The 13018-nt window shown below is 45.7% G+C and overlaps 1 protein-coding gene and 1 non-coding gene across 2 annotated transcripts; both read right to left on the reverse strand.

Moving 5' to 3' along the window:
* Positions 1-11542: 11542 nt before the first annotated feature.
* On the reverse strand, positions 11543-11616 carry TRNAV-CAC (transfer RNA valine (anticodon CAC)). Its single transcript has one exon. It is a non-coding gene; the product is annotated as a tRNA-Val (tRNA).
* A 105-nt stretch (positions 11617-11721) lies between these two features.
* On the reverse strand, positions 11722-12326 carry LOC123189053 (uncharacterized). Its single transcript, XM_044601371.1, has one exon. It carries the CDS (start codon positions 12168-12170, stop codon positions 11961-11963), a length of 210 nt encoding a protein of 69 aa, XP_044457306.1. The 5' UTR covers positions 12171-12326; the 3' UTR covers positions 11722-11960.
* Between the last annotated feature and the right edge of the window lie 692 nt (positions 12327-13018).

Here is a 13018-nt window from a genome sequence, read left to right on the forward strand (position 1 = left end):
ATGCTTATGTATTTAATCTTCTCATTGTTTCGTCTCCCATTTCATCTCTCATCCCAGGTCCGGGGGGAGGCGGACAGAGAGGCAGCGACCACACACGCCGTCGGAGGCTGCTAGTACCGTGCCAACAGACCATGCGCTCGGTCTCGGTGCACTCCTAGGCCGCAGATGATGCGCCGGCGTCCGCGACGACGACGAACCTCCGCCGGCGAGTGCGACGAAGTCTTCATATGGGCTGCCACACGCTGCAACAACAAATACATCCGTCTTCAACAATGGCAATCATCACACTATGCCTTTTCTCTTTGCATTTCTCATTTCAGAGGGGAGGCCACCCAGCCAAGAGGATACGCGCCCGTGGTGACGGCGTCAAGGATGGGACGACGCACCGGCGCCCACGCCGAGCACGGCGAGCCACCAACACCACCTCGGCGACGACATCCGGCCCGACGCTATCTGCACCACCACGACAATGTCGGAGCTGCCGACCCGCATGCCCGGCGCCATCTTTACCATGCCGGCGTGCGGCCCGGAACGATCTATACCACCACAACAACGACGGAGCTGCCGACCTGCAGCCCGGAGTCATCTCCACCGCGCCGGCGCGTGGTCCGACAGCGACGAAGCTGCGGGCTTACAGCCCGGCGCCACCTCCACCATGCCGGCGTGCGGCCCGGAGCCATCTATACCACCACAATGACATCGAAGCTGCTGGCTTACAGCCCGGTGCCATCTTCACCATGCCGGCGTGCGGCCCGGAGCGATCTACACCACCATGACAGCGCGCGAGGCTGCAGGAGAGTATCACGGCGCCAACTCCACCTCAGCGGCGACATCGAGAGGCGGGCGGCATCCGGCCCAACACCATCTACACCACCACAACGGCGGCAAGGCCGCCGGCGAGTAGCATGGCGCCAACTCCACCTTGGCGGCGACATCGGAGAGGCCGGCGGTATCCGGCTCGGTGCCATCTCCATCCTATCGGCGTTTGGTCCAACACCATCTACGGCACCACCACGACATCGAAGCTGCCGACCTATAGCCTGGCGCGGTCTTCCCCATTCCAAGTTAAGGGCAGTGATACATGGCACCCAAGAACTAGGCGGTGATATTCACGTAGACAGGAAGAAGAAGCTTGGATGCCATCTCCATATGGTCGATGAGACACTCGCGGCAGCGACGTAGTACGCGCCACAACAAGGCTCAAGACGGCGGCGACCTGGTACGCGCCCACGAAGACCGCGAAGACAACGACGAACATCAGCAGTGGTGTACAAGCCGGAGTGAGGAGGTCGTCGTCCAAGGCGGTACCATCATCTACCTTAGCGAGGGAAGAATAAAATCACGTCATCTATCTTCTTTAAAGGGCATGCGTACACGCATCATTTTATCTTTCTCTTTTCCTATCTTTCTCATTTCAGTGCATCCGAATCACAATCGAGATGGATGGATAATCAGCGCCCTGTGTGCGAACGAAGAAGACGGAGGAGGAGCTGCTCACCGTCTTCACATATTCATCAACCTCGCCAATGTTGTCATCACCAATCCCGGGCTCGACGAGGAAGGCTTCTACATCAACCTGACTTCGCCATCTTCATCAACTTCTCTCCCGGCGAGGGCACTGACTGCCTCGACACGCCACCCGGCTACGTCGACAGGGCGTCGCCAACTTCAGCAGTTGTACATCTGACGAGGATGTCGTCTACGTCAGCACCACCGGTCATCCATATGTCAGTGGCCATCTTCTTCGACTTTGCGTCTAAGCGACGACGCCGTCTACACTGACATATTGTCATTCTTCTATACCAAGTGGAGGCCGCCCCTGTAGCTGCGACGGTCTGATGTCTATATCGACGAGCTCGCATTGTCGTCATCTTCAAGCAACGCCGCCATGTGGTGACACTTGAGTCCACTCCGACATCTACATTAACACACTCCCCAAACCCCGTCCAAGCTCCGACGAGGCGAAGTCACTTCACCGACATGTCTTCTTCCGATGAAGCTACCCATATCTTGCCGGGCACCGACGAGGCGAAGGCAAGACATACCATGTCCGACACCGACGAGGCGGACACCACCAGGCCGGGCACCGACGAGGCGAAGGCCGCCCATCTGTCTGAGCTGACGAAGCCAGACATCTTCATCATCGGACATCGACAAGTCGGTGGGATGTGGCTAAGCATCGCCGGAGCGACGGACGTACCGCTCCACTCTTCCATTTCACCGCATCATCATCATCGTCTACACCAAGCACTTGGAGAAGACGAGACTTGAAGACGGCGACCATTGCAACAACTTAATCAGAGGTGGTTCGCGGCTCCGGCTCGCGGACGTAATTAATCGGGAGCCTTCCGAGGCCCCGTGAACTAGAACCTCACAATCGCCGAAGTCATATTGGCCGAGCTAGCAGGCCATTGAGCGCTTATGTAAAGGGATCATGTAATTTGTTTCTTCGATAAGAGATTAATAAAATACAAGTTTCCCTAATTTTATTTGTGTACTTAGTACACTGGCACGCCCGCAATATTTATTTCTCCGGGCGCGTAGAGAGATAATAACACGATAACCATCGTTGTTTGTTATTATTTTTCATGTCAAACAGTCATAAGTACTCATTTCACCTCTTCATGGTACCATGCCACATCATCAATTCATGAATGTGGTCATAAGTTACAATTTATGCATTAATCTACCCATTTTTTACTAATTTTTGTGTGGGCATAAATGGTATATACATTGAACGCTTAGAGCAAATATATGTAGATCATGTACACATTTTCCTTTAAATAGGCCCCTGTTTACTTTAATTCAATAGTTTATATTTTTATAGATCATTTTGTCAAATGCTTCATATGATTTTTTTAAATATAAACCAACAGCAATTCTAAATTGTTTTCTGGAGCAGTTTTAGTTTTTAGCACCTATTATGCATCTGTTTATCATGTTTCCCGCAAAATTGCGTGAGTCATCGTCTAGTGATTGGAACACATGAAACAATACAATTTAAACTACACTCGGTTCACAAATATGGTGCTACTTTTGGGATGGTTATTCAGCGCGTCGAGCCTATAAGATAGGCCAATCATAGTAACGTTCGTCTACCGTAATACTCCCTCCATTCTAGAATATAATATGTATAAATTTACATGCAAGTTATGAAAATACTTTTCATGACCAATCAAACGATATAAATTTGGTTTTGTAGATATTGATATATTTTTCAAGAAACTTGGTCAAACATGAACATGTTTGACTTTTTAAAAAAAACTAATACACCTTATATTTTGAAACGGAGGGGGTATTATTCTATAAGTGATATGCATTCAATAAAGTTGTGTCTTTTCGCCTTGCAATGAAAAATGTGTCAAAATTGATAGATTTTGTTATTCTATTTGGCATTCAAGATTATAATCTTATCAAATTCCCAAATAAACAAAATAGAAACTTAGCTATCTGTAACACCTCGGATATGACTTTCCCAATATGTATTCCAACTCTTGCCGTTTCCGGCGTTAAGTTATTTTATTTTCTCGGGTTCGGGTCTTTGCCTCCGTGTGTTGTTATCGTTGTCATGCATCTCATATCTTGTTAGCATGTGCATTGCATTTGCATACGTGTTCATCTCATGCATTCGAGCATTTTCTCCGTTGTCCATTTTGCATTCCGGCGCTTCGTTCTCCTCCGATGGCCATTTCTACCTTTCTTTCGTGTGTGGGGATTAAACATTTCCGGATTGGACCGAGACTTGCCAAGCGGCCTTGGTTTACTACCGGTAGACTGCCTGTCAAGTTTCGTACCATTTGGACTTTGTTTGATGCTCCAACAGTTAACCGAGGGACCGAAAAGGCCTCGTGTGTGTTGGAGCCCAACACCCCACCAAATTGACCCAAAAACCCACCTAAACCTTCTCCATCATATAGTGCGTTCGATCACGATCGCGTGGCCGAAAACCGCACCCCATTTGGACACTCCTAGCTCCCTCTATGCCTATATATAGAACCCCCTCCGAAATCCACGGGTGAAACCCTAACTCTCTCCCTTTCCTCGCGACCGGACAAAAATTCCGCCGGCCGGACACGTCTGATCTGCCTCCCCGCCGCCACGTGGCACGCCGCCGTTCGCCGCCGCCGTCTCCCACCGCACCGGCCCGCGCGGCCCAGGGCAGGCCCCCGCGGCTCGAGCCGCCCCGCGCCCGCGCCTGGGAGCCCCGCCGCCTTCTTCCCCGCGGCCGAGCCGCCTCACCGGCCGGCGCCGCCGCGGCCCACCTTGCCGGGCATTGCCTCGTCGCCGGCGACTCACCCGCGCGCCGCCACACCCGGTCCGGCCACCGCCCGCCATCGCCTCGCCGGTGCCGCCCCCGTCCTCCTCCGGCCGGATCCGCCAAGTCCGGCAACGTCCACGAGCTCCGGCCGCCACGAGCTCCTCCGGTGAACAGTAACTCCGACGAACCTCGGGATCCGTGCCGGCCAGATCCAGATCCAGATCCAAAACTCGGTTGACTTTCTCTCGAAACCCTAGTTCATATGCCCTTGTTCATCGCGTCGTAACTTTGCATCCGTAGCTCCGTTTTGGGCATATAGCATATCAAATTGTTCGCCTCAGAGAGCGCATCATTTCATTCCATTGCATCATTTTTATTTGAGTTCATCTTGATGCCCGAAATGCTGTTAGAAGAGTGCTACTTGAGATAATTATCAGATCTGCTACTCCATTTAGATATTTGTCATTTTTGCCATGATTATTGTGTGCATGATATGCCCATGAGCTCTACATATGTTTTGTTAAGGGTTTTTCCATCTTTCCAGAGATGCAACCCATATATTTTTGTGATGTGTGTGGTGACTAGCACGAGCTTGCAAAGTGAGGCACTTGGTAATGCTGATTTCAGGGACTTAGCATTTCCACTAAGTCCTTGAGCTGTTTATCTCATATGGCCATATGTTCATGTTGTTTCCTAGTGATCCGTGCCTCTTTTGAGGATGATCAGTAAGGATGTTTTGTTAATCTTGTAGTGCTCTATCCATCCATGTCTTTGTTTGCAATTATGGAGCACCCTAGCTTGAGTCAATCGAGCTCTACTTTTGTTATTTCGTGAATCTGGGCAGATTGTCTACTTGTTAGCGATTTTGCCGAGGATGTTTTAGTTGATCCGTGCATGCTATGCTATTATTCTTGGCATGTCTAGCTTGCATTTTGTGTATTCTTAATGGATGTATGCTTAGCTTTTCATGACTTGATCCGTAGTGAGTGCATCGAGCTCGTAAACATGCCTACTTGATATCTGTTTTCAGCATGCTCCAGTTTTCACTAAGTCTGAGAACTGATTATGTTTTTGCCATGTTCACATGCTTGCAAATGTATTTTCTAATCCCTTTTGGCTCAAGGTCACTAAGGGACTTTTGTTAAGATCTTTGAGTAGCTCCATGCCATGCTTTACTTTCCATGTTCAGGTCCTGTAGCATATAGTTTTCATACTCCGAGGAGTGCTATCTGATCTGAAATTCCAGACAAGTGTTAATTTCACTAAGTCTGAAATCTGTTTACCAAATGCTTTTTTGCCATGCTTGTTTGAACCTGTTAATGGATGAATTGGCCGTAGCTTAGTGCTAGACTTTTGTTAAGAATCTTGAATGCATCCCTGTCATGTATTTGGTTATCATGTTTGGGTGCTGTAGCATGTTCATCTTGTTGCATTTAGATGGCTACTTGTTGTAAATCGTAGAACGTGGCCATATTTGAATCGCTTGCCATTTCCAAACCGTAACTCCGATTCTGGCGTTCTTTATATCGTTTTCAAGCGATTTCATCTCATCTTTCCAGTGGCACACTTATATTTTCATATTGAGGCCAGGTTCATGCATTCCTTGTCAAATCTTGCATATGCATCCCGCATCGCATCCCGCATAGCATCCCATTCTTGCATCATATTGTTTGAGCTTTGCACGTGGTTGATTGTGTTCCGTTTGCTTGTTTGTCTTGTTTGGGTAGAGCTGAAAGACGAGTTCGCTAACGAGGAGCCCATTGAGTTTGCTTTCGAGGATCCAGTCAACTCTGACAACTTTGCAGGCAAGATGATCATACCCTCGAAATCACTACTATCTTTGCTTTGCTAGATGCTCGCTCTTTTGCTATGCCAATGCTACGATGCCTACCACTTGCTTTCAAGCCTCCCAAATTGCCATGTCAAACCTCTAACCCACCATGTCTTAGCAAACCATTGATTGGCTATGTTACCGCTTTGCTCAGCCCCTCTTATAACATTGCTAGTTGCAGGTGAAGATTGGAGACCGTTCCTTGTTGGAACATTACTTACTTGTTGGGATATCATTATATTGCCATGTTATCTTAATGCATCTATATACTTGGTAAAGGGTAGAAGGCTCGGCCTCTCGCCTAGTGTTTTGTTCCACTCTTACAGCCCTAGTTTCCGTCGTATCGGTGTTATATTCCCGAATTTTGCGTTCTTTATGCGGTTGGGTTATAATGGGAACCCCTTGATAGTTCGTCTTGATTAAAGCTTTTCCAGCAATGCCCAACCTTGGTTTTACCATTTGCCACCAAGCCTCCTTTTTTCCCTTGGGTTTCCGGAGCCCGAGGGTCATCTTATTTTAAACCCTCCTGGGCCAGTGCTCCTCTGAGTGTTGGTCCAACCCGTCAGCTGCCGGTGGCTACCAAGGGCAACTCTGGGCTGGCCTACCGAAAGTTTAGACAATCTGAGTGTGTCCTGAGAACGAGATATGTGCAGCTCCTATCGAAATTTGTCGGCAGATTCGTGCGGTGTTGCTGGATTTGTTTTAACCCGTCGAAGTGTCTTGAAGAACCGAGATACCGAGTCTGATCGGAATGTCTCGGGAGGAGGTCTATTCCTTCGTTGACCGTGAGAGCTTGTCATGGGCTAAGTTGGGACTCCCCTGCAGGGATTTGAATTTTTGAAAGCCGTGCCCGCGGTTATGGGCAGATGGGAATTTGTTAATGTCCGGTTGTAGATAACTTGAACCTTAACTTAATTAAAATGAATCAACAGTGTGAGTTACCGTGATGGCCTCTTCTCGGCAGAGTCCGGGAAGTGGACACGGTGTTGGAGTAATGTTTGCGCAGGTTGCTCTCTAGTTATTCATTCGCGCTTTGCCTCCTCTTTTCGCTCTCTTTTGCGAACAGGATAACCACCATATATGCTAGTCGCTTGCTGCAGCCCCACATATTTACTTTGCCTTACCTATAAGCTTAAATAGTCTTGATCGTGAGGGTGCGAGATTGCTGAGTCCCTGTGGCTCACAGATTACTATTAAACCAGATGCAGGGCCTGATGATTTCGCTCCAGATGACGCGCTTGAGCTCAAGTGGGAGTTCGACGAGGACTCTCAATGATACTATGTTTCCTTTCCTGATGATCAGTAGTGGTGTCCAGTTGGGGGTGATCGGGACCGTGTCGCATGTTGGGTTATCTTTTATTTTGGCGCCGTAGACGGGCCATGAGTGTTTGGATGATGTAATGTTATTTATGTACTTTGATTGACGTGGCGAGTGTAAGCCAACTATGTTATCTCCCCTTTATTATTTATATTACTTGGGATGTTGTGAAGATTGCCTAACTTGCGACATATGCCTTCAATGCGATTATGTCTCTAAGTCATGCCTCGACACGTGGAAGCTATAGTCGCATCGAGGGTGTTACACTATCTTTCCTTGTAACATGGTAAAAACTTATACTAACATTATCACATAAATGGGAGTATGTCTTCTGTTTTTTATGTATGATATATTCATGTCGACCAATTAGATCAACATCAATCTTACAATCGAATACGGCCTTGTGAATAACAATAGAGGGGGAGATGACTCGAAGGGAGTACCATGACTAACTCGGATCTACCAAACTACGGTTTTGAGAATGACAATTCAGAATTCTTGAGTCTTTCATGAGGGTTTTCAGGGCCATTTTATAGTCCTTCTAAATGTCATAATTGTGGTTGCATGCTTGAAGGCCAAGGACTTTCAACAAGCCCTAGTAGGTTAGCTTCACTAGATGGTATGGCGCGCTCTGTTGTGTCCGCTATAGTTGTTTCCGACAACTATTAGATTGGCTTGGACGGGTTGCATTAATGCGCGAGAATAGTCATATATTTTTACAAAAGATTAATTGTGTGTTTGTCACGTGCATATTTTCTTTTCTTTTTCTCACTATTATCGTGTAGATTAGCTTCACTAGATGGTATGGCTAATGGATATGTATAAGAGGCCTACGTCAAGCGCATCAGATAAGAAAGAAAATGCCCATGACAGGACGGCCATTAACGCCTCATTTTTTTCTATTTGAAAGACAAATATTTTGATTAACAGGTTAAAGCATCTTATTAAAAAATTAAAAATTATATACACACATATAAAAATGTTCATTGTGTATTTGCAAAATATGGTCATCATATATTTAAGAAATGTTTATCAATATTAAAAAAATGTTCATCAGCTATTTAAAAAATATTCAGCATGTATTGTAAAGTGTGTGTTGTGTATTTAAAAAGTGTTTTTTGTTTCAAAAATGTTCAACGTGTATTTAAAAAGTGTTCACCATAATTATTCATCGTGAGTCTGAAAATGTTCATCGTGTATTAAAAAACATTCACCATGTTCTAGAAAAATGTCCACTGTATATTAAAAAAAAATTACTTAAATAAAATTTATTACCCAAAAGGGAAACCTGGAATAAATCAAAACTTGGACAAAGAGACAAACAAGAGAAACAAAACAGGAAAAAATGCAACTGAAGGTAAAATAATGGTTGAGATGGGCTGACCCCGAACATAAGCTCTTCGTCCACCATCTGACGAATTGATGTGGACTTGAAAAAAAATCCAGTGTGTATTTTCTTTCCTTATTTCTATTTTTTCTGAAAAATTGTTTGTTAGAATTTGATAGTTATATAAAGCGCTGTGAGTATTAGGCTAGTGTGAACTAGGTGGTGGTGCCTAACACATACTCTCTCGAAACAGATCCTAACTCCGCCTTATAGATAAAGCACAAACCACACCAAAATACACAGCCGAATGATACAAAATAGTGAAGTAGCCATCTTACACTGTAGAATTCAGGATATTCAGACAACCTAAACGCACAGGACTATGGTGCCTAACGGATAGGCCCTACCCGCAACCCTTACCACAGCTAGGCCAGCACCTGCAGGCCCATAATAACACAACACAAAGGCCCACCCGCCAGCCACCATGGATTTGCAGACACCCTCGGCGTTGGCCTGGCCAGCAAGGCATAAACTTGAAGAAATGCTTACATATTTCTTGTAAGTATCTTCTGAAGGTAAAGAAAAACTTTCATAACTTGGCAGTTTAGCGTTGGCTTGGCTAGCTAGCCAAAAACTCAAATAAATTCTTACATATTTCTCGTAAATACATTTTTAAGGTAAAACAAAGCTTTATAACTTGACGGTTTTCGACATATCACCTGGGCACAAACATCCAAGGCGGTTAGGGCAAATCTTTTCCTTAGACTTCATCAGCGAGCTCATGGATTCGTCTCCCCTCAACCTTCCGCTCCCCTCCGCTTCGGTTAGTAGTTGAGGTTAGAGTTTTTTAGTCCTTGCAGGTGCGGCGCTCGAGGCAGATAACGACGCTTCTTCTTCGAGTTTGTCTTTCGGCAGTGACAAAGACAAGGGGGTGAGCAGCGCCACAACGATTGAGCGAGCCTGGACACCTAGTGTGCAATAAACAATGGAGATGGAGTTACCACCAATTGATTATTAAGAAATAATAACATCTAATACGTACACATATATTCCACCGCTGCTAAACAGGAGGTTGAATACATATCCTATATAATTGATACATTGGATTTTTGTTGTTTTGGTTGTGTGATTTGTGACATAAAATTCCTATTATGTCCTGTACATGTCCTAGAAATTATCATGATCGTGATGCAAATTATCTTGCACTAGTTCCTATTGGTGATGCAATTTTTCTGATGTCGAAATTATATAGTCTATCCTTGCTGCATTTCTCAATCCTTCATCTGGCCAACGAAATACCAAGGTTTTCCATAGCACTATCAATTACATTATTATCTCTTTCAGTTCTTAGCTTGTAAATTTTAGATCAGATTTTAGCTCTTTTGATTGTGTGATATGTGATGTGTATTCTAAAACTTGCGTTCAACTATTATGTAAAGAAAACCCCCGCCAAAAACCGTAATGATTAATGGCGGACCACTTTGCTTTGGCATTGTATCTTAATCTACATTGAAGGCAAATTAACAGCTAAGTTATGTTCTGTTAAAATTGTTGTTATTTTTTATCTTAATGGCAATCATATAGTTGAATACAATCATACTTATATAATGTCTAATCGGCATATTATTATAAAAAAGTCCAACTTGGTTTGGCCTCCATATCCAAATCCTATCTTCGTCACTGGACCTGGCCAGGCCCCCTATATGCTCAAATCCTGGCTTCACCCCTGTCTTCCGGGCTCTGATCCTCTTCGAGTTCATCTGTCTCGTTTGTCTGGATGTAGTCGACGAAACTCCAACGTAGATCCCTGTCGTCTCGTTGAGGCGATAAGGTAAATGTTTCTCGTTATTTGACGAGATTTGATGTCAAATACTTCAAATCTATGTAAGGGTTCAACGACGACAATTGCGGCTCTAGGATGCCGGTCCTCATGGGCATGTGCATAAAGACTTTTCGATTGTAATCGACAAAGTCAAGTTGGCTTCGGTAGGGGAGCGGCGACAATGATGCTTTGGCTGCAATAGTGGTCGGTCGGTGGTTGCAAAATTTCAATGTAATTTTAATTATGTTTGAGATGTTTTATAATGTGTACAACGGTCATCCAAGTTTCATATCCTTCAAAAAAATTCTGAATTTTTCTAATATATTTTTCGTGCTATTTTCCATATAGGGGGTCACCCAAGTTTCATATCCTTCAGAAAATTTTGAATTTTTCTAATATATTTTTAGTGCTATTTTCCATATAGGGGTGTGTGGCACCCGAGAACCACAAATCCTCATCCGTATGGCATGTCGCTTTAATTTTGTCTTTAACGCTACCTCGGCGGAGGCGTTTGCTTTGCTAAGGACTGGAGCTCGTCGAGAAGTTGGGTTGCACTCGTGTAACAATCACGTCCAACTCTCATGAGCTAATCAATGAATGAAATGGAGAGATTGAGATCTTTGGTAAGCTACTCCTATGAGACTCATTTAATTTTATTGGCTGAGAAATAAAATATCGAGAGGCTTTCTCTTAAAGAAAAACTAAGGCCTCATTTGTTTTACAGGATAGGTAAAGTGTAGGAACAGGAAAACTAGAGGAATAGAATGCCTTGTCCAGCGAAATTCAACGGATAGCAAAACAGAGGAATTCTCACACAACTGCTATTTGATTGTAGTATAGGAAAACCACAGGAACTTATGCCTGCGTCCTGTAAATCAAACAGACACCGCAGGAAAATTTCCAGAGGATCTAAATCCTACAGAAAACCCTATGCAAATCAAGCAAGGCCTGAATGTGTTTTCAAAAATTAAAATTGGAAAAAAATTTGTCTGAGCCCAGGTTCGAACTGGGGACCTTTAGTGTGTGAGACTAACGTGATAACCAACTACACCACCCAGACGAGGTGCTAACCGCTGAGGCAATTTTTTTATATATTCTTCTTTGAAGTGTAATCGGAACCTCAACCAACGCCTGAACAACTCGAAGGCAAAACAAACGACCAATCGAACCGTACTCGAATTTTCAATCGAGCCTATATATACGAGTATAATAACGCAACACGCCGTACGCAGCATCGATCTTTAACACCGGTTACAATGAAACCAAAGTTTAAAACCGTACCACCAAATCGGATTACAAGACCCCACAACCATCGCTGATAGCTCTGCAGACAGACAGATCTTAAACTAAATCCAGCGGAGGAGCTCGAACCGATCGATGCTGGCGGCGGGCGGGCGCGCCCGGCTAGCCGGTGTAGACGTGGACGCCGACGGCGATGAGGAAGATGGTGACGAGCGCGAAGTAGAGGACGGCGTGGATGAGGATGGAGAGGCCGCTGGTGTGCATGCTGCCGAACTCCGCCACCCGCCCGCGCCCCGGCAGCGTGCACAGCAGCCCCGGCGTCAGCAGCACGAACAGCACCGTCGCGACGATCACCGGGCCCCAGTCCGCCATCTCCCCTCTCCTCTCTCTGATCTGTTCTGTCTAAAAACCCCAAATCTTGAGCGAGCCTCTGGAATTTTTTCTGGGAACTCTCCGGGATGTGTGTGTGCAGTGCGGCGGAGACGGGGGAGGTCACGCATTAATGTGTGCCTCTCCAGCTTTGCTCGCAGAGTGGGGGGAGTGGGTGGCCGCCAGCTCAGCTTCCGATGCCGCTTGATATGCCCGTGACATGTGGGCCGAAGGTTGTCCTGAACGTCTTGGGGCCCACACGACATTGGCTAGGTAGAGGCGTACTCTCTTGTGCATCGGGTGGGGAAAAGGATACGTTCCGTTCTAGTCGAGGAAACCTTTGCGTGCGTTGCGTCGCGTTGCCGTGGGCGTGGATGGAAGGAACCAGAAGGAGCTCCCGTGGGTCCGGGCCGCCGAAAAACAAAAGAATTTTTTTTTCGAGGGTACGCCAATGGAGGACATATCCGGTGCACCGTGCACCGACGCCGACGCAGCAGGTGTAACTAACAGGTGAATGCCGATCGAAATCACTCGCTAGTCGCCACTACTTCCTCTGTTCGCATTTACCAGGCTCCCTTATATTTTGAGCGAAAGTTTAAACATAAATTTTGTATTAAAAAAAGACTACTCCCTCCGTTCCTAAATATTTGTCTTTGTAGACATTTCAAATAACTACTACATACGGATGTATGTAAACATGTTTTAGAGTATAGATTCACTTATGTTGCTCCGTATGTAGTCACTTGTTGAAATGCATAAAAAAATAAGTATTTAGGAACGGAGGGAGTAGTATAAATGTCCGTACGTCGCAACGGACGAAAAATATAGTAAAACCTGCTCTGTATGATAGT

Source organism: Triticum aestivum, chromosome 2A, assembly GCF_018294505.1.
Source record: "Triticum aestivum cultivar Chinese Spring chromosome 2A, IWGSC CS RefSeq v2.1, whole genome shotgun sequence".
Lineage (NCBI taxonomy): Eukaryota > Viridiplantae > Streptophyta > Magnoliopsida > Poales > Poaceae > Triticum > Triticum aestivum.

Coding starts and splice junctions, on each gene's coding strand:
- LOC123189053 (XM_044601371.1), bottom strand. CDS start 12,170: ATGGCGGACTGGGGCCCGGTGATCGTCGCGACGGTGCTGTTCGTGCTG.